This window comes from Colius striatus, chromosome 5 (assembly GCF_028858725.1).
Source record: "Colius striatus isolate bColStr4 chromosome 5, bColStr4.1.hap1, whole genome shotgun sequence".
NCBI classification, from domain to species: domain Eukaryota; kingdom Metazoa; phylum Chordata; class Aves; order Coliiformes; family Coliidae; genus Colius; species Colius striatus.
This window is the reverse complement of record NC_084763.1, coordinates 47,539,509-47,565,333: the sequence shown is the minus strand read 5'-3', so window position 1 is coordinate 47,565,333 and position 25,825 is coordinate 47,539,509. Positions and strand designations below refer to the sequence as shown.

General features: G+C 37.5%; 1 protein-coding gene across 12 annotated transcripts in view; it reads right to left on the bottom strand.

Annotated features, from left to right (window-relative positions):
* Positions 1-25,825, bottom strand: part of PARD3 (par-3 family cell polarity regulator) — a 453,311-nt gene that overhangs the window by 248,579 nt on the left and 178,907 nt on the right. For 8 of the 12 annotated variants that reach the window (XM_061996551.1, XM_061996556.1, XM_061996554.1 and 5 more), the window contains exons 4-5: positions 20,752-20,930; positions 5,384-5,515 (exon numbers count right to left, since the gene is read on the bottom strand). In XM_061996551.1, the coding sequence (XP_061852535.1) occupies positions 5,384-5,515; positions 20,752-20,930 (311 nt within the window). The remainder of the gene's footprint in view (positions 1-5,383; positions 5,516-20,751; positions 20,931-25,825) is intronic. The other 4 variants (XM_061996557.1, XM_061996558.1, XM_061996559.1 and 1 more) reach the window with 1 other exon arrangement.

The following is a 25,825-nucleotide window of genomic DNA, read 5'->3' as shown; positions in this document are numbered from 1 at the left end:
GTGTAACCACATGGCCATCCCAAGTAGTAAAAGCTGGATTGGTAAACGTGTATGGGACTAGAGAAACTGTGAGCTCTCGCAGGGATATCTTGAGGTCTTCTAATCATCTCTTTGGCTAGTATAAATATTAAGTGAACTCTCTACCAATACAATGGTCGCTGCTTCTACCTGCCCATAGTTATAGCTATGGTCAATTATTTAGTACTAAGCCAGGTGCCAAGCCATGCCTTTCTCAGCTGTGCTCTACAGCTGTCCTAAACCTCTCCTTGCAGTAAACAAGCCGACTACATGGGCCATGGCCTAGTTCACTAACTTTTTGTTCCCATGATCAGCCCAAGAGTAGTTCTGCCTGATGCGGGATAGCCTCCCATATATCCCCTGCCTTTTGTATGGGACCATCCACTGAAGACCCCACCAAAAAGAGATAGGTCTCTGGATTAGTCCTAGAGCTTTGAACATATCCCTGTCTTTGTGACAGAAACCCTTTATAAGCAATATGACAAGCTTTAAAACCATCTTTGTATTTTATGACTTATATGTTGTCATAGTTCTATGTTCATTAAGGTTGTTATCCCAAGACACAAATTATAAAGTGCGTGTACTCAGAGAAAGAAAAGAAAGCAATGAAACTCTACCTTGACATTGTACAAAGTAATGGATAACCAATTAAAAATTATCCCCCCCACTGAAGCCTAGCTAATCCTTTTCCCAAATCTTAAAGCACAATTCCTAACTAATGTCAATGATTTTTACTGCAGTTTCAACCTCTCCATGTTAGAGATAAGAGGAGCCTCCACTCATTGAGACTTCCCATCTCCACAACAGGAAACACAGAAGTTGCAGATCTTTATAAGTTAGCTAGTAATAATAAAACCTGGAAACAAAAGCCAAAACACATGCCTCAGACAAGGAGAAAAACAAAAGACATACGCTAGTGGAAATTAAAATAATTTTATACATTAGCTATACCACTATGAAACATTCAGAACTAAACAAAATAATGAAGTTGCATTTCTGCATTCTATTAAGGCATTAAATAGAAGCAAGGATTTTGTTGTTAAATGGAAAATTTGACTTTGTGTGTAAATTGGAGCATGAGAATCCACAGAAAATTAGTGGTTTAAATGCACCAACCTACGTCTGAAGCTCTGGTGGTTTTTTTCAATTTACAGTGCTGCAACGCACTAATTTATAGCATCCAAATGTTTAAAGAGACTGTATTTAGTCATATTAAAAGCAGTCCTTATGTAGCTGAAAATACAAGCTGAAGGCAGGTACTCTACAGCTGGAGGTGTAAGACCATATGCTACTTGCATGTCTGATCTTGTTGAAAAAGGAACCAGAGACACTGTACCAGATTACTAGAATAACTTAGAGGAAGTGTTCTGTACAGCATATTTCTGTTCAAGAAATAGCGGTAGTAACCAACTTCTCTTCCCTTTTCAGATTATATCTAAGTTACTTTAATCCCTGGCTTTTGCTAGACCCTAGAAAGCTACTGGGATTTTAGGCATCAGTAATAACCATGATATTTGACTCCGTCTCCTACCTTGTATTAACAAACCGACAAATACAGATATGTATCCAATACAAATACATATATGTATATATATTTACATATGTAGATATATGTGTGTATGTATATATATTTACATACTATTTTAATTTAGCCAGTCTCTTAGTATTTGCAAATTTGATAGGTTGTTTAATAATTAAGGAGTGCCACTGTAGAATTTCCCTCTCCTGCTGCTCTCACACCCCTCCTCATTGCATAGCCCACCTGGGCGCTCTTCATCCTTCTGCAAAACAGGCCTCGCCAACAGAATAAAGAATATACTATTTCATTTCAAGGTTTCTTGATTGCTGCCAGTTCCAATATTTGACTAAATGAAACTAAAATGACCACCCAGGGAAGCTTTCTGTGTACTTAGTGAATTGGTGAAAAGTTTAACTCTTTCATGCATTCCCTTTTCACGTCTCACTGGTATGAAACAGCATGAGTCCAGATTTGATCAGGGCCTGAGCAAGTCTTGAGGCGAACTGAGAGGAAAAAGATTTCTCAAATAAAGGTAACATTATCATATACATGAATAAATTTCAGAGGAAATCAGAATTTTCAACTCCTCCTCAAAGTTTGGTTCCTGTGTGGGAAAAGAAAGTGCTGTGAAGGGCAAGGTGAAGAACGGAAATCAACTTTTTTCATTTCAGAAGTAAAGATTGTGAATTTTGTTCCTAGTACTTGACAATCTGTAGGAGAGAATTAATGAAATACTTAAGAGAAAGAGTAAATAATACAATCTTAAACAGTCTAACTGTATTCTGAAATTGTACTTGGATTTTTAGCTTTACAGTAGTGAAATGATTCTTTGCTACAAACAGTTTGATGTGACTTAATTAATAGGCTTTAGAAATATGAAAACTTTCTTAGAAATATATGGGTTATCATCCCCTGTACACAACCAGAGGGCTCTGGAATCAATGGGGAATAATGTTTAGGTAGATATAGCTAACCAGCATACCTTAAAGGACTAGAAAAGTAGAATTAACCTTTCCCATTTCTTTGATGTATCACTCTAATTTAGCAGAGCCTTAGCAAAACACAACAGATAGGAGCAAAAGCAATTACTTTCAGAAATTTTAACAGGCTTCATATATTCCTCCAGTTTTCGGTACTAAAACCTAGACAAGTTTATAGAATTAATTATTTCTCTAACAACTATTCAAACATCTTTAATTCTGTGTCCTTATTAGTCACTGCTACAGTGGCTTGTAATGATTTCCTAGAAACATGGTCTCCTGCAGTTTCATCTGCAGAACAGGCTGTGATGCTGCAGAATTACAGTTGGCTCCATAGTTCTGTTTATAGGAAATGAGGTGTCGTCCACACAAAAACAATTGCACTTTGGCACATCGAACCTTCACTCCTCAGAGTCCAGTGAATGTTCACATATGTTAGAAGCTGGCAAAGATCATCCTGGAAATTTTTTTACCTTAGACTCAAAAAGAAGAGATGAGGCAAGTTTTGAGGGAAGTAACTCAATACAAGCCAGAAGAGCCTTCATCCAACAAGAAAACTCTGGAGATTGTGAGATGAATCTAGAGTTTACTACTGTCTTCTCTGAGGAGCCATAAAGGCAGATTAGACTAGGACTATTATTACCCGTGGTATCTGTATGGGTTTGTTGGCACTGTCACTGCCTTGCCCTTGTTGCCAGACCTGCTGTCTGCTACCTGTTATGAAGGTAGTGACTGGAAGGGTGCACAGACCATTGCAGTCCCTCCACAGCTCTGTTGAGCACACAGACACAGGACTAGAAGTTACTAAATTAATGTATTATAGTAGACATCAACCTTGCCATTTGTGTTTCTTCTTTTCAGAAGTGAAAGGTTTAACCAGTGGGAAAGAAAAAGCCCACAAAGCATACTGAAAAAGATACTACAGTTTAAAAAAACCCAAAAGTGTAAGATTATCTCTCTGTCTGCAGCTTCTCCATCTCTTGCCAGGTCCTTCTCTCCCTCTCTCAGCAAAGCTGTGATGCATCTCACTCTCACTATGGGCTTTCTTCTCCTGTGCATACCCTGTTAAACAGGTTTCAGTCTAATTAATTATCCTGCTGATATGAAATCACAAAAGGATCCTGGTCTTCAAGGTACATGTAGATTCATTAACACATTTCAAGAACGAACCCTCTCTCTCTTAAGGAAAAAAAAAACAAAAATGATCCACAAACAAAAATAAAAAAGCAGAAAAATTGCTCAGAAGAAACATGGTATTTGTAACATCAGACTTCAACCACTTAACTCGGGTAAGAAACATGCTTACAGATCACAGCTAGTGCCCAATTATTTACCTAATTAGTGAATAAATTGAACTGGGTGAGCCGTTCAGAGACTAGAATCAGCGCAAAACTTCATATAAAACATCATATGTTAAAATATTCATATGCTCATCATTTTTTAAGATGAAGATTCGTAATCCAACTCCTGTTGCTGAGACAACAATTTCATTAACTGCCATGGTAAAAATCCAAAGATGCATAGAAATATGCCTCAAAAAACATCAAACAAGCAGAACCATCACAGGAGATGCTTTCAAATCTTGGGATCAACTTTCCATTTCAACACAAGCAGACACAGAGACAGTAGCTAATCATCAGCTCGAACTCTACATCTTCTGAGAGGAAAACAGTAACGGTAACAGTACCCTATCATTAAATGTGCTATGGAAAATATATGACTAAGACTGAGGTTTTTTCATAAAACATGTAGTTTAAAATGAATCTATGGCTAATTACAAGATACAAAAATAGTTAATACCTCACATCTAGGGGTCTTTAAGTTTTTACACTCTGCAATATGACTTAAGTCTCTAACAAGAATTGGGTTGAAATGTTTGGAATATTCTAGGATTTGCAGTGCTGGATTTCAAATATAGCTATGAGATGTGTGAGTGAAGGACACCAGTCCCAGGACACCAGCTCAATGTCTAAACCTTCCCCTTCATTCATTTGCCTTGTGTCAAGATGGCAAATTTCATTTTGAAGCTCCTCCGTATATAGCAAGTTCTGGTTTTACCCTCTATTGCTGTAAAATACAAATATGTATGTTTATGATCAATGCAAAACCTCATGTGTTTTCATGTCACATTGTATAAAGAAGAAAAGTGAGGTAATAATTCTACAAGTGCACTATCCTATATATGGGCTTCCTATTATATTTCCAGTCTCCATAGTAAATTTGTATTTGCATTTTACATTTGAAGACACTTCTTGGAAAATTTCAGACTCATACAAATACATGAAGTGCCTGCTAGGTAATTTTAATTTCAGACATTCAAACCTCTACGACTACCAGCTTATTAATTAAAAAAACCCCACAAGTTGGAATGACTTAGCCATCTCAAAAAACCCCAGGATCAAAAGCAGTATAAATGTTCACTATATAAATATGATAATGCTGTCTTCAAAATTATAATTAATATATTTTAAAATGTTAAGAATAACAAGCATTTACAAATATAATGCCAAAACCTATGCATATTTGGCTACTGAGCAGTAATATTATTAGCTTTCAACAGCGATAAACTCTCTAATTAAAAGAACCCTGTTGGTATCAGTTGTGAGGAACAGCAGCACTCCACATACTATATAAATGTGTTTAGGACTCAAAAATGAAATAATTTGCAGCTGTCCATTTCAGTCTTAATGCAGTTTTTTTTGAAGCAGAAGCAACCCCATACAAATTCAGTCAGCATACTGCTGGTGCTTCTATCGTGCTTAAGAGAGCCTGCATCACATAAGAATATGCTTCTTCGTAATAGCTTGGAGTAGCATAAAGATTAGATTGATAAAGTAATATATATATATATACACATATATATTACCTGTTCTTGCCTCTCCAGCCACTTGTCCACCATGGGATGACTGGCACTTAACGATGAACGAGCATTGTCTCTCTGAAACTGGTTAGACCAGCTACTAGTATCTCGTGGTAGGCTTCTGTAGTTTTCATCTTTCTAGTTTAAAAGAAACAAAAAAGTGTCTTATAAAAAACAACCAGTCCTTGCACATTAACAATGCAGCTGGTTACTAAATGAATACAAAAGGAAGACTGACAAAGGAGAATGCAGGTCTGTCTGGGCCCAAGGACAATGCGATTGCCCGGCCATTCAATTGCCAAGAGTTACCTTTCTTAATGCTCAAGAAGCCCAGATAAAGCCTTCTGTGGATTTGCAGCTCCTGCACCCACCTGTGTTTCACTATGTTTCACTTCCAGCCTCAAACATCTAGTGCACAGGCTTCCCTAGTACATATTCAGACTTTCAAAGCATCGTGCTCCTTAGTTTCATTCTCACATAAAGCAAACATACCATACAACAGTCCATCCATCCAGCCAAGGCCATTATATAATTTTCTCAAGTCTCTGCAGGTAATCAATTTTAAAATCAAAGCTGTCTCACTGCTTCAGGTACCGTCCTTTAGACCAGAATAGCTCACTATAGAGTTCAAAACCTGAATTTATTATTCCACATAATAATGCTTTGTTCGATTTGCCTGAAGGTATACAGTCACATTTATAAAACAGCAGCAGATGGAGACTGCACTAATGGAGATACATTTGTCTCTTTGAGACTGATTAAAAAAAGTTTGATGGGTTTTCTGTTTTTTAAATTGATGTGTTTGTCTGCACATCTTTCCCACAAGTTGTACAAATTCTTCAGCTTCTAAAGACAGTTAGTTAGTCTGTCTCAAGTCTCAAGCCAATAAAAATACAGAGGCAGATCCTTAAGAATGGGAGTTACCATTAGCCCAAAGTCAATGAATTACTGTTAACTTACATAGACTAGATCCCTCCAAATGAAATAATATGTGGCACTGAAATTCTGCTTAGCTTTTCAAAAGAGGATTATAAATATACTGTGCCATTTCTTCAGAAGCAGAGCATTTTTTCCAGCCAATGTTTGTCTATCTTCATGCCAAATCAGATAATTCAGACAAAGAGTATTTATTTTATAAATAGGACTGTAGGCCTATATATTTTGCAATACTACCTCCTTTAGGAATCTCAAAAATCTCTAAAAAACCAAACACCAGTGCACATTCACCAAAAAAAAATCCTCTTTTTTTAGAAAAATTATAGCACTCAGCCCATTTTTGACCTTTTGTTAAATCAATACCTCATCAGCATATTTCCTTTCTCTGCTTATTACATTGGTATTTCTTTGACCTTGTGTAGTATTAGTCCAATATTCTAAAGTATGGACTGTAGCATCAATTCCCTTACAACCGTCCTTCACAACTTTATTTCCTGTAAACTTATGACAGGCTTTGCTAGGAAATTCAGGTCTCAATGATATTAACTATGATACTGAGCTGTCCAAGAGCAGTCTTTTTCCCAGACATATCAAACTTACGCTTCCTTAATTGATGACAACTTCTTTTCTTGAAAAAGCCTTTGTAGTATAAAATAAAGTCATCCATTTCCAGACATTAAAGCTTGAATTCAACTAGCACAAGATAATCTTGTAAAAATGTCTGTACAAGTAACTAACCTAACAAATCACCATCGTGAATTAGTTTACTGTGCCAGAAACGAGAAAGAACTTTGCATCTTTCCGCAACTAAAATAAATAATCCAGTTTTCCCTTGTGGGTAACCACACAACAAACTAGAAACATGCTCAGTCTCTTGCTTAGAAAGGGACAGTGGAAGTCAGTCTCTGTTTTGTACAAGTGTTCCTCAGCAGAGCCATAAAAGCCAGGGAAGAACATGTACAAATTGATTTTTTCCTGTTGCTTCTCTTATTCAAGTCTGTTGACAGAAGTGACACAATTCCTATAAGCCAAAACAACAATTTCTCTTGTTCAAATTGGTAGGAAAGTATAACAACAAAATCAAAACCTGACAAAGAAACAACAAAAGATAACTTTATGCACAAAAACTCCCATTCGGTTGTTGCATGAGTTACTGCCATCTAACAATTACTCATTTGTGTCAGACTATCACCTGGTCTGAATGAACAGAAATTTCTTCTTACATAATGAGACGTTTTCTGTGTTTCTACACTTTATAGATGACTCCATTTTTTTATTAATGCATGCTTACAATGTACAATATAAACTTTTTAAAAAGACATTTTTTATCTAAGCTACACAAAAATGTCTCCACACATCATCCATTACTTGTGCACCGGAGCAGTTTGCAAGAGCAAAACAGAAGGAAAACAAGTTCATCATGGCATGTGGTGTTCTACAATCTCTCAAACACTAAGTTTCTGATACGAATCATGAATGACAATCATTGCTTAAGAGCTTCTGTTGGAACTTCATGCTGTAAAAAGTCCTATATGCCACAGCACACAATAGGAATTCAATTAGTTAAGCTAAAAGAGTTAAATTTGGCCTCTGTTTGGTGCATTTACACTTATGTCAAGAATTCTGCAAGGAGTTTACTCCTAATACTACCTGTGCTGATCAGAAGAGTATATTCATCCCATCTATTGAAATATTTCTGCTGTAGTCCACTTCTGTAGAAGGTCCTCCTAAGACCCTTACCAGTTCATTTTACACAAAAGTCAAAGTCACTTGGCAATTTTCCTTACAGCAGAAGTAAAAGCTGGAATGGTAGAGAGGTATGGTTCCTGTAACCTGTTTCTCAGTGCTGCTCAGAGACTCAAAGTAGCATAATTATCAGAGTGGAATAAAATACGTTACCAGCGCTGCAGTCACACAAAGAATGGTGTTGGTGCCAGCCAAACAGCAAAACATTAGAAAAACAACTGGCCATGGCCAAGTCCTCCCCTCCTTTCTTTGTCATTGCTTTTTGTCAAACAGCTGTCCCTGTACCTCACAAATGACAGCACTGCAGCAAGCACTAAGTTAGACCAGGAGCAGTGAGACCAGCACTTTCACATACAGTTCATTTCACAGACAGCCACACAACAAAACCCTAAGATGCTGCCGTCTATCTCAAACCCCACCTGTGCAGGCATCTTCATCACTGCTACTGGCAGATCTAATTCAAAGGCAGCAGTGGTGATACAGAAGTGGAGGTGAAAAACACATTGCTGCAGGTTAGACATTGGGATTTACTGAACCAGTTGCAATGCTGTTTGCTATTGTTTTATATGTAATTTTATATTAGAGTACTTTTTTTGCAAAATATAAAAATGTTAACCCACAAAGTTTTACTTGTATTCAAGATGATCTAGCATGAGCATACACGCTCCCAACATCCAACTGAAAAAATGTGTGTTGTTTTTCACTTCAATATCATAAAGAACAAGGTTTTATGGTACAGAAGCCATAACGATTGCACAGTGAGTTCTCATTTCTTCTGGAGCTGCAGCTGGAAGCCCTCCTGGGACCACAATTGACATGCATCATCAGTTACAATTAAAATCTCTAATTTTTTTTTTTTTTTAAATTTCTTTCCCAAAAATCTTTGGGGACCATTGGCCATGTCAACTTTATCATGTTTGAAATGGAAATTGATCAATATAGCGCTAAAACTGCCAAGTCACAATATTACTGTGACACTTAATGGCAGCATTTCGCAGTATTTTTAACGAGGACACGTGATCTAAAACCTTAAGATTTAGTTCAGTGTGGTGTCCCTGCGGGGCTTCACTAGAGGGTTGGGTGAAAGGGGACAGGAAAAATGAAGCAATTTTGCTGTACTTTTAATTTCAGATGATTTGCAATATATAACAAGTTCCTCATCAAAGACTTTGCAGTTTGTAGATGAAATGCTGCATTAGCATGATTTGTGTACTTCAATTACTAGATGTCAGTGCATAAACTCACTCATGATTTTAACCCACAGTTATACCCCCTACAGACTCCCAGCATCACTAACCCAACCAGAACATCCTCCACACAGCAGTCACAGTTATATTCCTGTTACTTCATTTGCCACTAGGCCACATTCCAAATATTGAAGAAGTTGGGGTTTTCCCTTTGTTTTGACCTACTGTATGACCTAATGTAAAGTGGGGTAAATTTTGCTATATTTTAATTTGGTTTTGTTTTTAATACTAGATAGCAATGCAACAGGAATAAAATAGACTGAAGACCTCTTCAATGTACTCATCTGAAAGTATATTCAAATATGTAAACCAAATTTTCACTTTAATTATTTCCACAGCAAACAGCACACCTCTTGTTTAGGATCTTAACAAAGAGAGATCACTTTAAGAACTGCCTTTTTTTGCTATCCTTTTTTTTTGTACACATTGCACTTTGGGAAAGGCTTCTCGTTTGCTTGCGTTTGATTCCTTGTGATAGCCTCAAATTGAGACAAGATTTGTCCATGTTGATGAGAGACAAGACTTCATTTAATCTTTTGACACTATAATTTCATTTGACAGATTTTGGGCAAGTTCTTGTCTATGAGTGCATCTATTGCTGTTGAATCACTATAAAAGCTGCTTTTCTTTCTTTTCATGCTCCACTAGGTCCATATTAGTCCCTGAATAGTTGGGTGTCACTCAGGATACTAAAAGCTGTAATTAACAAACCATTCATATAGTTTACGTAAAAACCTCTCTGTCTGATGCAAACATCTCTTTATGAATGCAGCAATATACACCTATACTCATTTTCAGTGCTGTCTGCAGGTCTAGTAAACAGATTGCTGGAGTTTTTTCTTTGATTTGGCTTTTGTGTTTGGTTGGGTTTTTTTTAACTAAACTTTAGACAAATAAATGACCAATTGGATCCCCATTTCTCAAAAAAAATATCCCTGTTTTATAGAGAAAACACATTACATATAGCATATGAATTAACACAATAGATTTACTGAACAAACAGAAATTTCCTTAAAAAAAAAACTTCTTACACAGAGGTCAGATTTAGAACTGTTCTGTCTGTTCATCATCAGCTTTTTAACAAATTTACCAAATTTCAACAGTTTGCCTCGAAACTAGTTGTACTAGTCACTCTTTATGAACATACACATACAGTAAGAAATGGACATTACTGCTTACATAGGCTTCCTTTCCCTCTCAGTAGATTCAGTCTATAGTTTTAAAGCTTGCTGGGTTTTTTTGAGGTTAATTGAACAACAGAACTCCAGAAGCTACAGTACCCCAAGCTACAATGAATACATCCCAGCCACTTAACACATAAAGAAGGAACTCGTTCCAGTCACCCAGTACCAGAAACCTTTGATCTTAGGCCACTCTCCAAGAAGTTAAAAAGAACTCCCATGCTAAGGAATTCTGGCAGCTTCATACTTCCTCTCAGCTCTGACCCAGAACATGGGTCATTCCCAGGAGCTTGTAAAAACTCCCTTAAGATGCAGAAGATACAAATCTAAGAGTATAATAAAGAACTTGGATATCCTATTTATGATGAAAATACATGAGAAGAATGACCACTGTGTAGTCACTCTGATGTTTTCAGAAAAACTAGTCTTCAGAAACAACTACCTCTACAGCTCCACGAATGGAATTAACGTGTTATGCATCAACAATAGCTCATTAGATGTCAATGAGGAAAAAGGCAATCAAAAAGCCAGTGTTCTGCTTAATTTCTGTCACCTTAGGCTCAAAAATTTCTCTAGATGCCCAAATTCCATGTCATCCTTTAACTGACAAGCAAGGTCTGACCTTAAAAAATACAAATCAATAACTAGGGGCCATGATGAACAGACAGTTTTCTATGCATGCAGTGTTATATTTAAATACGTAGTGTCAAAGAATATGGGCTAAATTAATAGCAAACTCAAAAACATGAGACTGTCTATCCAAAACATTCTGATGATCTCTCTTGTTTACAACAGAAAAATCAAAAAGGTCATGATCCCTGCACATATATATGTAAAGCCAGAGATTACCAAGCAGCACATATTGTTATTTCTCTGACCAAGGGACAGGAAAGAAATAGTATCTTGCACTTGCTCTTTACTTATTAATCTCACAATAAAATCTCACACGAGACAATGCAAAACAACCCAAATAACATACAGCAGTGGATAATTTGTAATTATCATTCAAAAGGTGGACATTATTTCTGTAAGCTTCTTTAAAATAGCATGGGTTTCCATAGTTTCATTTTAAAGAAAACAAATGAACCAGTTAACTGAAAATGTCTTGAAGCTAGAGTTCTTATTCTTCTACATATTATACTAAGAAACTAGCTTCCTTTTCCAATTTTTTCCTTAAAAGTGAAATACTCTCTTTTGCTGTGCCACTTCAAAGGCCTCTACAGAGGTTCTATGTATATCCAGCTATATATGAATCTATAGGGCTGTTTAAATGCATACTATAAATATGTACAATCCTGCCATTTTCACCAGATATTTGCTTTTGTACCTACATTTATACAATGCCTCGTGTCAGTCTGGATTTAGATGAAACAGCATTTGTAAAGTTGTTTCTTTAATTTAAATGTCAACATCACTTCATTTGACTCTTTGAGAGAGCCAAGAAATTAACTTGCAAAAGGGAAAAAACATGGCTAACATTTAAGAATGCTCTAAAAATGGGGTTTAACAAACAGAATGTTAATATTAAATACATTTGGGGAGCTAATGGAAACAGGAAATAATGGAATACAGGAAATTTAACAAAGATCTTATATTTAGATTTTAAAATGAAGGATATAAACCATTATCAGTATCTTTTTAAGTGCTGGACAGATGCTTTCATGTGGCCATACCTCTAAAAAGGTGCAACGCAATGTTTAGTAAATTGCATCCACAATCCTGAAATGAAGAAAGGAGCCCAGGAGACTGTTCTGTCTTCGCAGACTAAACTTTTTTTCCCCCTCCTCTTTCTTCATTATATTGACAAGCATGGAGAAGAGCAATGATTTAAGGTCAGAAGCACGAAGGTAATGCCCCAAACCCATGGCAATTGGCTGCGGCTTCACAGCTCCTTCTCTCTGCCAGTGCTTACCTGCCCCACTGACCCCCTCCCTATTTAGCAACACGGATAGAGGGGGCTCTACAAGTCTCCCAATAAAGTATCCAACAACTCATTTGACCTACAAATTCATTTCAGACCTTGGACAGAATCACCCCTGTGGTCTGTGAGAAAAGGCTCAAAGCCTCTTCTACAAAGCCACCAGATGGGTGGCTTGTACCAGAGGGTTTCTCTACTATCTGAGTTTACAGCACTATCCTCACCTTTGGCTCCTTGCAATCTCAAAGCACTGACCAGCTCCCCATCATTCTCCACCTTATAGTTTTAGTTTCTGTCCAGATTTTGTCTATATTTTACTTTATGTGCCTGGCAGCCAATGTTCTCAAGTTGGACATCTCTATACATGAGCTGAAGAGCTCATAAGAGACAACACCCCCCCGCCCCCTACTCTCCCTGGGCAGTAGCACAGAATTATCATCTCCTTTCTGTCATGCTGTGAAACAAAATCAGGCTAAGTGATATCTCTTTCATTTCCAAATTTAGTCATAACAAAAATGAGTCCAGGAGATGACTAGGCATTCCCAGTTTAAAATCTTGTATTTACTGGGGCTGAATTCCCCCACTCCTTACAGCCAACCATCTTCTCCCCAGCCATACTACTCCTTTATACAGATGAGTTTCACAAATGGGTCTGAATTTTATTCTGAGACTACTTTGCCTGATTGTCTTTCCTTGTCTTCTTGCGTGATTAGTATTCATTGCAAGATGACACAAGTTCATTTTAAAAGACATCAAATACAGTTTAAAAAAAAGGATTAAATAATCACTGTTTAAATCATGCAGGCTCATGTCAGAACACTGTAAGGAAGGGCAACTTGCAACCTGGATTGTACTTCAAACTTATTTTTCTTGCTAGCTACACAATGAACCAAACTCCAAACCTGCTTTGCACCAATGCAGAACCTTAATAATATGAAAACGATACAGATAAATATATGAATCTGCAGGAACTCTGGAACCAGAAGTGCATACTGTAAATGCACAGTTGTAGGTTAAAACTAAATAGATAAATGCAGGTCAAAACCCAGATCCAACTATTGCCAATGTTCCTAAACTTAAAAAAGGAAATCACTAAACATGAGCATTCAACTTTTATTTCTTAAAAAAAAAAAAAAAAGGAAACAAAACTAAAAGTCTTTTATCACTCTTTTACCAGTTAACTCTTTCAGGCCCCAAGTTTTTCAGCCTCAAACCCAAGGAGAGCTGCAAGAACATAAAAAAATGAAAAATATATAGTTGAACATTTAAACATAGGAATTTGCAAAGTCCATGTTCACTTAGACAAATGGCAGATGAAAAGTCAGTCATCCCTTACAACTTCAATTATCCCATACCATGTACTTGAGAGCTTTCTGTTTTCAGTATAGCTTGCATTGCCTCTCACACAGAGATGCTGTATAGCACATGTAGTGAAGTGAAAAGAAAAACAACCTGTGTGCATTCCACCACTCCATTTTCACTTCACTTCATCACTATTAAGGGACTTGCTCATCTAGACCCTACTTGGCACTCCCAGCTTCTGATGCAGCACTGTGTCCCCTCACCTATGGACCAGACATTGCTCACCCAGACACTGCTCACCCATCACACAGAAAGAGAGATGGGATAGCATAGCACTGGGAGAAAAATACACATTCCTCCTACACTACTGATGAAGAACAAAGATTGAGAGCCACAAGCAGAACTCCTCAGCTTCAGAGAAGAAACAGGGGAAAAAATCACCAGCCCTTGCATCTCTCTAGTACCCTGCACTAATACTCTGTCTCTTTTGGAGCACAGAAAGGAAATTTGATAGATAGGCTTTTACAAATGGATGACTCAGAGCAAAAAGAGGTAAAACAACAAAAGAGGTAGAGAAAATCACACCTTCAGTTTGGATTTGGTTTTGTTGTTGTCTTTTTCCAAGCTGGTCATGATTGACTTTTGGATGCCAAGAGTTGAATCCTGTGCACGTACACAGTATTCAGCAAACAGAATAGCACAGCATCGTGATGCACACTGGCTGCTATTTCTCTGTGCATTAGGCAAGGATTTTTCACATTATGCCTCTCATTCCCAACCTGCTGCTGATTATGAGAAATATTTTAATTGTCTTCACACTTTGGAAGTCAGGAATCTTGAGTTCTCTCACACAGATTTTTTTTTAATTGCACTAAAGTATCACTATTTGCTCTGCTAAAGAAAATCGGACTTTTCTTCATTGTATCCAGTGAAAGCACAGAAAGCAATAGGCTCATAAAGAAATACAAGTTATTCTATAAAAACAGAACAACTTTCCTACTATAATGGTGATTGAACACTGCAAGAGGTGCCCAGTGGTGCAGCTTCCGTCCTTGGAGAGGAATATACTCAAAACCCAACTGCACACAGACATGAGTAAACTGACCTAGATGAACATGTTTTGACCAGAAAGGTTAGACTAGACAATCTCCAGAGGCACGCTCCAACCTCAGCTGTTTGGTAATTCTGTCAAAGTCATGAATTTTACACACTACTCAGGACAAAAATAACACATACTATGTTTATTTTATATTGCATTCTGTTTAAGTCTGATTCCTCTGAAGTACTGCATCATCACGTGACAAACTGCCAGCAACAAGTCACAATCACAAAGAAAATTGATCCATGTAACTTCTGTTTTTTGACTTTCCATTTAAAAAACTCTCTGTTTTGTGACTCTCTCTCCTATAATAACATTTTCCTCATTAAAACACTATTTAATTTTCTGTGGATAGCCGTCATTCTCCCTTCCTTTCAGTCTATGTGAAATCACATCTGAAATGACAAAAGCCATGCTGTCTCAGTGAAAAAAGAAAAGCTGTACTCAAACAAACCTGAAGAAATATTCATGCCTATTGAACCCTTCAGAACTTCTGTTTAAAACATTGCTTTTTTATTTTGGAAGCAGAAAGCTGCATTCATTGTGCAGGTCTGAAACCTATCATAATGCCAGTCTCTTTGCATTTACCCTGTACTTCTCCTTAGCTGATTTTGTTGTTAACCAACATGTTCATCTGGTACACACCTTCTGGTACCTCCCTTCTGCAGGAATACAAAACAAAGAACGGTTTCCCAAGCAGCACTAGCAACACTTTAGTCTCTTGTTCTCAGAATGATGCTCAGTCTTCTAGTCCAGAGTCTTCCCTAGTCAATTTAATCAGTTCACACTCTGAAATTCAAACTCCCTGGATATAAAATGTCACTAAAGCACATAGTTCTAGTACAGGGCACTTCAATTCTGTGAATTATAGTTAAAATCTATTGCAATCCTGTATCTTTGGTGACAGTGATAACACAAATCTCACTAAGCTATGTTTAGAAAGACTCAAAAGCTAAATGAAACTAATTTTCACTTTAAATCTGATTTAGACCCTGGCACATTATTGAAGATTTTCATAGAATGCATGCATAGTTTTCTCCTACCTAGATATACTTCATTAGAGGGATATTTTTTTTTTAATTCTGTTTACAAAGAGGATAAGAAAGCATTGCATGCTTCACATCAACAAAAAAACCTACAATCCAATAGTCTGAAAATTTGTATCCATCAGTCTCAACCCATAGGAACAGTAAAAATACCTGTCAGAAGATATGTAGGAAACACAATGCTTTACAGGTAAGAGACTTGACACTAGACAAGATTTAGAACGCTCCCATACAATCTCAAATTCTTTCTCTGCAGTTCACAGAGCCCCAAAAGATTGGGTTTTGAAGCAGGAAGAAAGCACATCCTAAAAATAATTATTCCTACGAGGCATGGGTATTTTCAACCTCTGAATACATATATGGGCACACTCATTTAAAAACAAACAAGCAAAAAAATCTGGCTGCTGACTAAACAGCAAAGGCAAAAAGAGAAGAAAAAACAATTTAAAACATGATATGCCAAGTACAGTCAGATATGTGTTTGCTGTAGCTGATCCGCCCCACAGAGCACGTTGCATGCCATTTGCTTTGCTCCAGGTGGGTGAACCCAGGAGTGAGAGAGGCATAGAAGCCCTGTACACAATCATTTTTGCTCTCTCTTGAGCTCTCCTCCTCATTGTACATTTTCACTTCTTTCTGCTGTACCAATGCTGTTATTTCTGATGCAACAATATATGAATCAAATTCAGAACAGTCACAGTGGGAAATTTTTCATAAGCCAGTTAGCCATGGTATATCCCTGCGTTAAGCAAGGTAGGTTAACTAGAAAGCCTTGTGTCTTTCTGACAAGCAGGATCAAAGCAGATAACTAATGTGTAATGACACAATTCCTCATCACAAATCAAGATGCAAATTTTTTAAAAAACACACTAAAAATATATGTGATAATTCTTCATTGTTATAAGATGCACTGGTGCCTGCATTTATACTCTTCCAATGAATTAACATAAACATCTAAGAGCAAAGTGACTTTTGTTAATGCAGCACATACCTATTAATGGTAGACAGTTAAGCCAATAGGCTTTGGTACTGAATTATTAAGGAGATGATTCAAATTTAACAGTTATTCAGAAAACAATATCAAAAAACATTTCACTGCAATGGACAAAATCACACATGACATGCTTCAGCTGCACACAATCTCTGCAGCTGCACAGTGCAAGACAATTCAAACAAAATTACAGCTTCCAAATCAGGTATTACTGCAGGCATTTGAGAAGATGTTTTTACTAAGAGATTTCTTCTTGTTTCATTAGAATGGCTCAAGAAAGGAAAAGACAGGATTAAGTCAAGCTGTGAGTTATTAGGTAATACAGATATGCCTCTCACACCTACAAAAAAAAGTATCTGAAAGTTATTTTAATATCCAGATTTTTAAAAATCCCAAGAAGTTAATTTACCTACTATAGCTGCTATTAATCATGAGCCAGCTTTGTGAATACTTGCACAGATAAGGAGATCTAATCATTTGGTTGAGACCACTCATGGGAAGGATACAGAAGGATGCGGTCAGGAACTATCTAGCCAAGCAGAGTTACTAACTCTACAGTAACTTTTAAATAAACAATAATAGTAGTTCTTCAAATAAATAATTTCTTTGGGACACAGAACATCTGGTTTCAAGTCATCTTACAGGTGAGCAGCACAGAAACCAGAAATGGTTGAGATTCCAATGCTAAGGATACAGAGTGTGCTGTGTTATCCTGACCAAAAAAAAAGTTTCTTTACATTGTGATGATATGAAAAATGAATAAGAGAGCACATCCAGTTTAGTGCACGGGTTTCATACCAAAACATCCTACTTACTCTAGCAGAAACGCATCTCAAGTTCAACATACATTCAAACCTTCACAGGACCTACTCAGGCCCCTCCAAACCAACCCTTCCTGGTTATTTTCTCCTTTCCCTAAGGACACAGGAGAGCCTAATGTCCTGCTTCATCTACCATAATAACTACAGGTAGAACTATGTTTTCTTCCAGTTAAACAGAAGGAAAAACTTCTTTACTGTAAGGGTGAGGGAGCCCTGGCACAGGCTGCCCAGGACAGTGTGGAGTCTCCTCCGGAGGTTTTTAAAACCTGCCTGGACGTGTTCCTGTGTGACCTAGGCAGACCTGCCTGAGCAGGGAGGTTGGACTAGATGATCTTTAGAAGTCCCTTCCAACACCTACCATTCTATGATTCTGTGATTCTTCCACTATATTCTTCAAGCATGCCACATTTTTCCTTTTCCCTAGTGCCCTTTTCCCTTTCTGTTCACCCAGAACTACTGGCATATGTCCTGCTCCTCACAGCCTTTGATGCATGGCAGCACTCCCATTCCTTCATTTCATCTCAGTTTGGCCATCTGCCCATTTTCCTGCCATTCCAAGTACTTCTTACCAAAATGAAACAAACACCAATGAGGAGTCTTCTCTTGCTTGCCCCCGAGAAATAAATCCCTTCTGCCAGATACATGCAGTTTTCCTCAGCTAATTCCTCCAAAAATTGGACAGGGTTTCTACCTGTCAATTATTTCTCTTTAGAGGTGACGAGCTGAAAGTAATGTCACTTCTTAGAGTCAGTAGGTGGATGAAGCTTTTGGCAACTCTCCCAGAAACCCTTTTCTTGTTTCTGCAAAGATACTGCTGGGGCAAAGTTGCTAATCTACAACTGCGCTGCAAATCTCAGCCCAAGAACATATGTTCTTGTGCTGTCAAGAGAGAGAACTGCAGTGAAAACATTACGTAGTGCCAACCACCCACAAAAGATATATGGGTGCTCAAGCCCAATGCACTGAGCAGAAAATTAAGATTATTCTCATTGCTTTGCTTGAAATGTCTGTGTCATCTATAATCAATGAAACAGTCTGGAACAAAGCACAGCTATCTCTTCTTGTTATCTGTGTAGCTGAAGAAAACAACCTAACATAAGTAGAGAGCATTTGTTACATTTCAAATAAGCAAAATACATTTGTAAAAATTCAATGTTAATACTTCAATATGTGATTGGTGACAGAGACTCAAAAATGCACCTTTAGAATGGTACTGAAAATGACATTGTTGCTAATACTGGGAACGAAAAGAAGATTTCTTAATACACTTTCCTAGACAAAACAAGATTCACTATAAGATCTTGACTCACATGAAGAAATCAAAATGCTGGAGACAGAAAAAAAACAGTTTAGCACAAATCAACTCAGGATGAATTCATACATTGCACAAGCAATTATTTGTGCAAAATAAGGTAAAAGAAATTGTCAGTATCTATTGTACTAACTAACCTACATTAGCTCTTTCCACTCTTGATTTAATGTTCTCTTGTGCCTTGCTTCCCAGCACTACATGAGATCACATGCATTCTTTTCCAGTTTGGTCGTCATGCTCCAGTAGACATGAAATATTTTCACAAAAATCAAGAGCAAGTACATGCTGAACAACTAATGATGCAAGAAAAGTAGTGTGAAAGATTGGCTGTTGTTCAATTCCCTCCAATTTCTGCTAACTTCAGACACTCAAAGAAATCTGATTATGCCATGTAAAGCCCTCCATAGCTATGCTTGTGGAGTAATGAGGTACAGTTTCATGATGATTTCAGAAAAATTAACTGAAAATGTTAAGACTTCAAATGGATTAGATTATCAATTTTCATCTCCAAATCAGAACAACATGCACTTCTGTGCCACACCATCACAAGTGATAGAAAGTATACCATTACTTATCTGGAATCCCAATCAGGTAGAGACCTAACGTTACCGTGTTTAGTAAGAATGTGGACCTCAAAGCCTATGAGCACTGCCCTTTTACAGATGTTTCTGAAATAATCAAAAGCCCACCAAAGACACTTTATTCATTAGGAGCATACGAAGACTTCTTTATTTTGGGTGTGGGCGTCCTGGCTGAAGTCTGAGTTTGCATTTATACTACACAGAATTTATAAGAAGTAAAAAATAAATTAGTTACAATAAGCTGCTTATTTTCCAACAGGATTTTGTGCTGTGCAGTCAGAATGGTAACTGAAAGCATGGCTTTCTTCTAAAATCACAGAATCCTTGAGTGGTTTAGGTTGGAAGGGACCTTAAAGATCATCTAGTTCTAGTCCCCTACCTTCCACTAGACCAGGCTGCTCAAAGCCCCATCCAACCTCGCTCTGAACACTTCCAGGGATGGGACTCATTTCTATTGGCAAATATACATATGTTTTTCCTCTTGGGTTTGTCTGCAAGTTACCATCATAATTACGGGCAATGTCAGGGGCTGAACAAAAGGGAGTATTTCGTCCAATTTTCTTTCAATAATGCACTGAGAAGAGAGCTTCCTGCTGATTTCTCTAACTAATAATGCAATTCATGTAGAGATACTGAAATAATACTGAAAAAACAATGGCAAAAATACACACTCTACATTTCACTGTTTCAATTTTAAGAATGTTATCACGGAGAGAGCGCATTTGCAATTTGTGCTTTGTATTACTTGACTAGTGGCTCAAAGTAAAAACTAGCAATGCTGTGTCAGAATGACAGATCAGACCAACTGTGGACATGTAGGTTATTCATTGACATTAGGACTTCTACGGAGATCAGTAAAAATCATTGCAGACAGGGCCTATTTGCATTCAAAGAAAATACACGGCAGCATATAGGCCTCGCTTTACAGAGCAATAATCAGAGCTTCATCTACTGTTAATGGCAAAAAACAAGTTTTTAGAATAGCTGCTGTGGGCATTACTGAGAGTCTCCAAAGGGTGGGATACATATGGGACTCAAAAACTCCTCTGATACTGGGGTTTGGCGGACAAGGTCAGAAAACACAAGTTTAAACAAGGAGCAGATGAGCAAAGAACAAAACAACAATTCAAAATCCATTTTTGAGTCTTGATGCACATTTGTCATTTATTGGATAAAAAGGGAAAAGAAATATACCTTTCTTTCATGAGTGCTGGGCACGCCAGGATTGTTCTGCTTGAGAAAGCCTGCTGTTGTGGACCACCTTGTAGGGTTCTTCCTTGAAGGCTCTTCTGAAGAAAAATTTGTGTCACTTACAGAGGTTGAGAGGCCAATCAGTGCAGGGTCACTACTACGTCGGACATGAAGAGGCATATCTGAAGAATAAAACAGACAGTAAATAAACATTGGCTAGATTTGAAATGTTTTTCACATAGGAAAAAATATTTTTTCAAGCTCTGGATGGGTGATTTCGACCAAATGTGGTTTTAGAAAGTAAGGAGTTACTGACCTCAGCATAGCTCCCTCAAGGACAAGGTCTGTTTTCTCAAAACCACAGCCTTGCCACTTGGCCACAGGAGGAGAAAATGAGGGTAAAACCAAACTCTTTGAACCTAGCACTGCTCATTGGCTTGTCAAGTACAAACAGCACCACTACCATCTATTGATTGCTTTGTAAAATAAAAAAAACCCAGCATTATGCTTGAACAACTAAGAGGCTAAGGTGGCTTACAGGTATTTTAAAGTAACCAAAGGCCTAAATTCAACAGCCTGGCAACAAAGTAAGGGGTGGACTAGGACAACGTGTCCCCTACCTCACTGCCACAGGCACAGCATGGGCACTAACACGCTCGCGAGATGCTGTACATCAGCCTCTCTGCAGGGAAAGGCAGCCTCCTCGCCTTCTAAAATACACTCTCCATTTCTTTCTCAAAACTTATAGAAGTAACTGTTTTCTATTCTGCATTCTTCCTTTGCCTCTTCCTGACAGCTGAAACAAGATCTGTGCTGATTTACTCTGATTCCCTTAGCCTTCCAGCTGGCATGAGTGACAGAAGAAAAATATTTCATTAGTAATAAACGATGCAGCAGGCAGGTAGACTGATTGGAAAGAGATAGGGGTTTTTAATATATGTAGAGGTCAAATCCATTCTGGAAACTTTGATGGCACATTAAAGTTAGTTTCTCTTGAAATACAACTTAATTTTTTCCAATTTCATTTATTATCCTACAACAAATACCCACACATCTATCGTCTCTTTGCCCAAACAGTAGTTTCATTGCCTGTATTTGCGACCTCTTAGCAATGTCCCGTTCAGCACCAGAATGGAGGAGGTGTGATTTATCAGTTGTATTTCTCTTTACTGCTGCACTGAGAACCTTGAATGCCAAGTAGGAAAGGAAAAGGTGAAAGCTATGACACATAAGCAGCAGAGTCAGTGAGAACGGCACACTGGGCGACAATCGAAAATGAAAACCAGGACTATGGTTTAATGCTTTGATGAAATAGTCCCCAAGAAAGCAGAAGGTGCACGTCTTGCAATACTAGCAGGAAAACACAATAACAGGAGTTTGTTAAATGAATGGTCTTTTAGCTTTACAATATCTTTATGTTAATGCTATGTATAATAACACTAAAGTACTCTTTTCATATGACAATACAAAGACGGTGAGAAATATAGTAAGTCATGCCACACAAATGAAAATGTATGAAAATCCTTTTTCTTAATCAACTAGGACTCATGCTGATGAGATCTGTACAAATGTTACAAAACCAAACACAGAAACTGCCACTCTCATGTTCATTCTGTTAAATAAGAATAACAACAAATTAAATGTTATTTTTCTCCATAGTTGTACTGTTTCTGTTTACTTTTAAAATTCTTTTTTTCTTTCATTGCCATAACAAAGATAGTCACAAGAATTCATTTCCAGCAAATAAAATGTTTTCTTTTATACATATATTTACACCTATTTATACACATACATATGTATATACATATATATGTGTATAATGGAACCAGAAGTAATTAAAAGACTATTTCAGGAAAGATGACTTTAATTACACATGAAAGTATTTATGTTCTGAAAAAAATCTACTTTGATTTTGATTATTCAGTATATACTCAGACTTGTAACAGAGGGGTTTGACTGCCTTGTCTTCAACTACTGCAAGTTTCATTAAGCAGCTGAAGGTAAAGTCTCCCCTGTGCCCCCAGATAGCCAACATAACAAAAGCACACTACTGAATGGCAAGAGACCTCTGTAGCAAAGGTGGAACTGCTGCAGTTCCAGCAGTGGCCCCACAACACCTAATGAAGGTGGTGCCAACCACTACCAGCAGTGTCCGTGCTGCTGGCTTAGCCCTGAACATACATTCTCATTTATTACATTAGCTTGAGCAAGAATGTGGCTCTGTACTATGTAGTGCCATTTAAGAAAAATGTCATGGGTGAGTGTCAGAAGGATGGACATCACCTCAATGACGTTCAATGGTAGGACAAGGGGCAATAGGTATAAACTGGAACACGAGAGGTTCCCAAGAAATACAAGGAAGAATTTCTTCAGTGTGAGGGTGAGGGAGCACTGGAACAGGCTGCCCAGATGTGTTGCTGAGTCTCCTTCTCTGGAGACATTCAAAAGCCATCTGGACGAGTTCCTGTCTGACCTACTCTAGGTGGTCCTGCTCTGGCAGGGGGGTTGGACTGGATGATCTTTCGAGGTCACTTCCAACCCTTAAGATTATGTGATTCTGTGAAAAATAACAATCTGTATTTCTTCCAAGCAGCAACCCGAGCATATTATCCTGTTTGCCTTAACTATCCACCTTACCACAGAGAATTACAACTTTCAAACATGAGTTCACTAGCTCCTTATGCTCATACATCTATATATAAGCACGGTGATAGCAAAATGTTCTTGTATTTTTACACTTTTTCTTTAAATTGCTTGACAAAACAAAAGGTCAGTTGGGTGAGCTTCTGTAAGAAGAGAAGCTGAATTGCCAACAAAGAAAGAAAGGAAGATACTGGAACTCAAGTCAGCAATTCTGGAGCAGAATGAGCAATTATCACTGCCTTGCCTTTTGCTTGGTAGCAAAAAACTGAGTTTGCACCATACTAAGTAGCAGAGACTTTTCACAACACAAGAAGTTAATTATGCAATAGAATTCCCAAGTTTCTCTACAAAATGTTTATTGATATGCCACCTTTAATATGATCTGTTTCATTTTAGTGAGGTTAGTTACTGAGATTTTTTTGGACATTTATTGAAAACTTCTCCAATTTAAAAAAAAATACAAAATATATATGTTCTGCCCATATAAAGCCACATGATCAACTCTAGTCTCTCTTTATCAAAATGGTTTCATAAATAAGGGAAAGTGGTTTGTATTACTAAACAAACTCCTCAATGCAATGAATTATAAAAGGTAGTAATTCCAATGTGTTGAAGCTATGTGTTTCCCAGTTAAATCAGAAATTTCAACACATGGAAATTTATTTTTTATAAAAATAGTGGAGCTTGCTCTGGTGTATGCTGCTTGGCAATGGTCAATACTGGCCCAGGTATTAATCCAAGAATTAAATCTTATTCCCACTACATTAAGCACAAGTTCTGCATTCCTCTCCAATTCTATTCTGCGAGACCATTGTAACGTAGTTCTGATACTCTTCATTAAAACAACAGTATAAAAGAATATATTGAACAGTTTTTTCCACCAATATACTTTTGGTTACAATCTTGTGGTTTACTTGAATTTATAGATTTGAAGAGGATATACTTTGAAATATTAAAAAGAAAATCAAAGGAAAGGAACTTAATAATTAAACCACGAGATGAAGTACGCATGGGACCGATGCAATGTCACTGATTCCAGGATGATGGTTGATACCGTTTGAAGTCTGTGGTTTCTTTGAAGAGTGGATAAAACAGCAATGAACTCTAATCACAAGGCTTCAAATTCTCTGTGGCACTAATGCACTGTAAATATTGATTTGCTTCTGCAGCTAAGGTGCCTTTTAAATAAGCGCTTGAAACGGTAAATCTAATAATGAATTACAGGAAGTTTTAAAAGTCTAAGAATTAAGGAAAAATTAAATTAAAATTCATGAAAGTTACCACTAACTCAGTTCTTGAGCCGCAGTCAAGGACCTGCAGTATTCAAGCTTGAGTCCAACACTACAACTTCAGAAAGAATTATGCGTGACAGAATCCCATTAAGTTATGTATATAGCCACAGTTCTGCTAGAAAATGGTTATTTGTAGGATAAATCCAAGCTGGATAACAAAATGTTCACATTCATAATCATGAAATTCTGACTGGAAGTCTCATTTTATTAAAAGCAACAGCAGTTTCACTATAAATTATAAAAACAGCCAATACACATTTTATAACCATCTTTAAATGTTAAGAACACAGAGCTGTACCTTCCCTTCTTGCCAGCAATTCCATTTTTATTTTAAAAGGGTCATCACCTTCTCTGATTTTCAAATAAGCTCACGAGCAAAAGCATTTGAGGATCTGGCAAATTTCATCCCTAAATCTCAATATGTCGTCCTGCATGCAGGCATTCAGCACAAAGGATGGTGGTCTCTCAGAGGACACCTAATATATACCTTCCCATATACCAATTTCCTCTCAAATGTCAGCTTGGAGGGCACGACTAGAAAAATACATACAGATACTTACATAGCATAGCCAAGATAATTTTGCTTTGTGCAGATTTCAACTGATGTTTCAGCTCCTCAGTGCCATTGGCAGCTCGCACAATTTGGTGTGCAGTGAATTTAAGACACAGAAATGAAAAATGATGTTATGATTATTTCTGGCTACCTCATACAGGCCGTCAAGCCCATAAATGATGAGCAGACCTCAACAGGACTTTTTTTTCCTCTCCACACTCTGGAGTCTTCTCTGGGAACATGATGATTCAGTAGAACCAAATGACTCTTTCAACAAGGAAGGTTAGAGTTCCTGAAAGTGAGTCCATAGATGTGTACGTATTTTGGAGTGTGTTGTATACACAGGACACACATGAGATCCTATCTCAGCATCAAGAAACCAGTCTGGGCATGGGAGACAGAGACTGAACAGTTTTACTGCCTATCCAGCTCATCATACTGCTCAAATCCTCATCTGGAGTCCAAGAGAAAGGATGAATCAGGGGCATCCTGAGGCTCAGGAAAGCAGGACTGCTTCTTGAAGCTTGAAGTACCTAAGACTTCAAGTTAAGACTTTGTCTACATGTAATTGAAATACCTCTTAAAAATA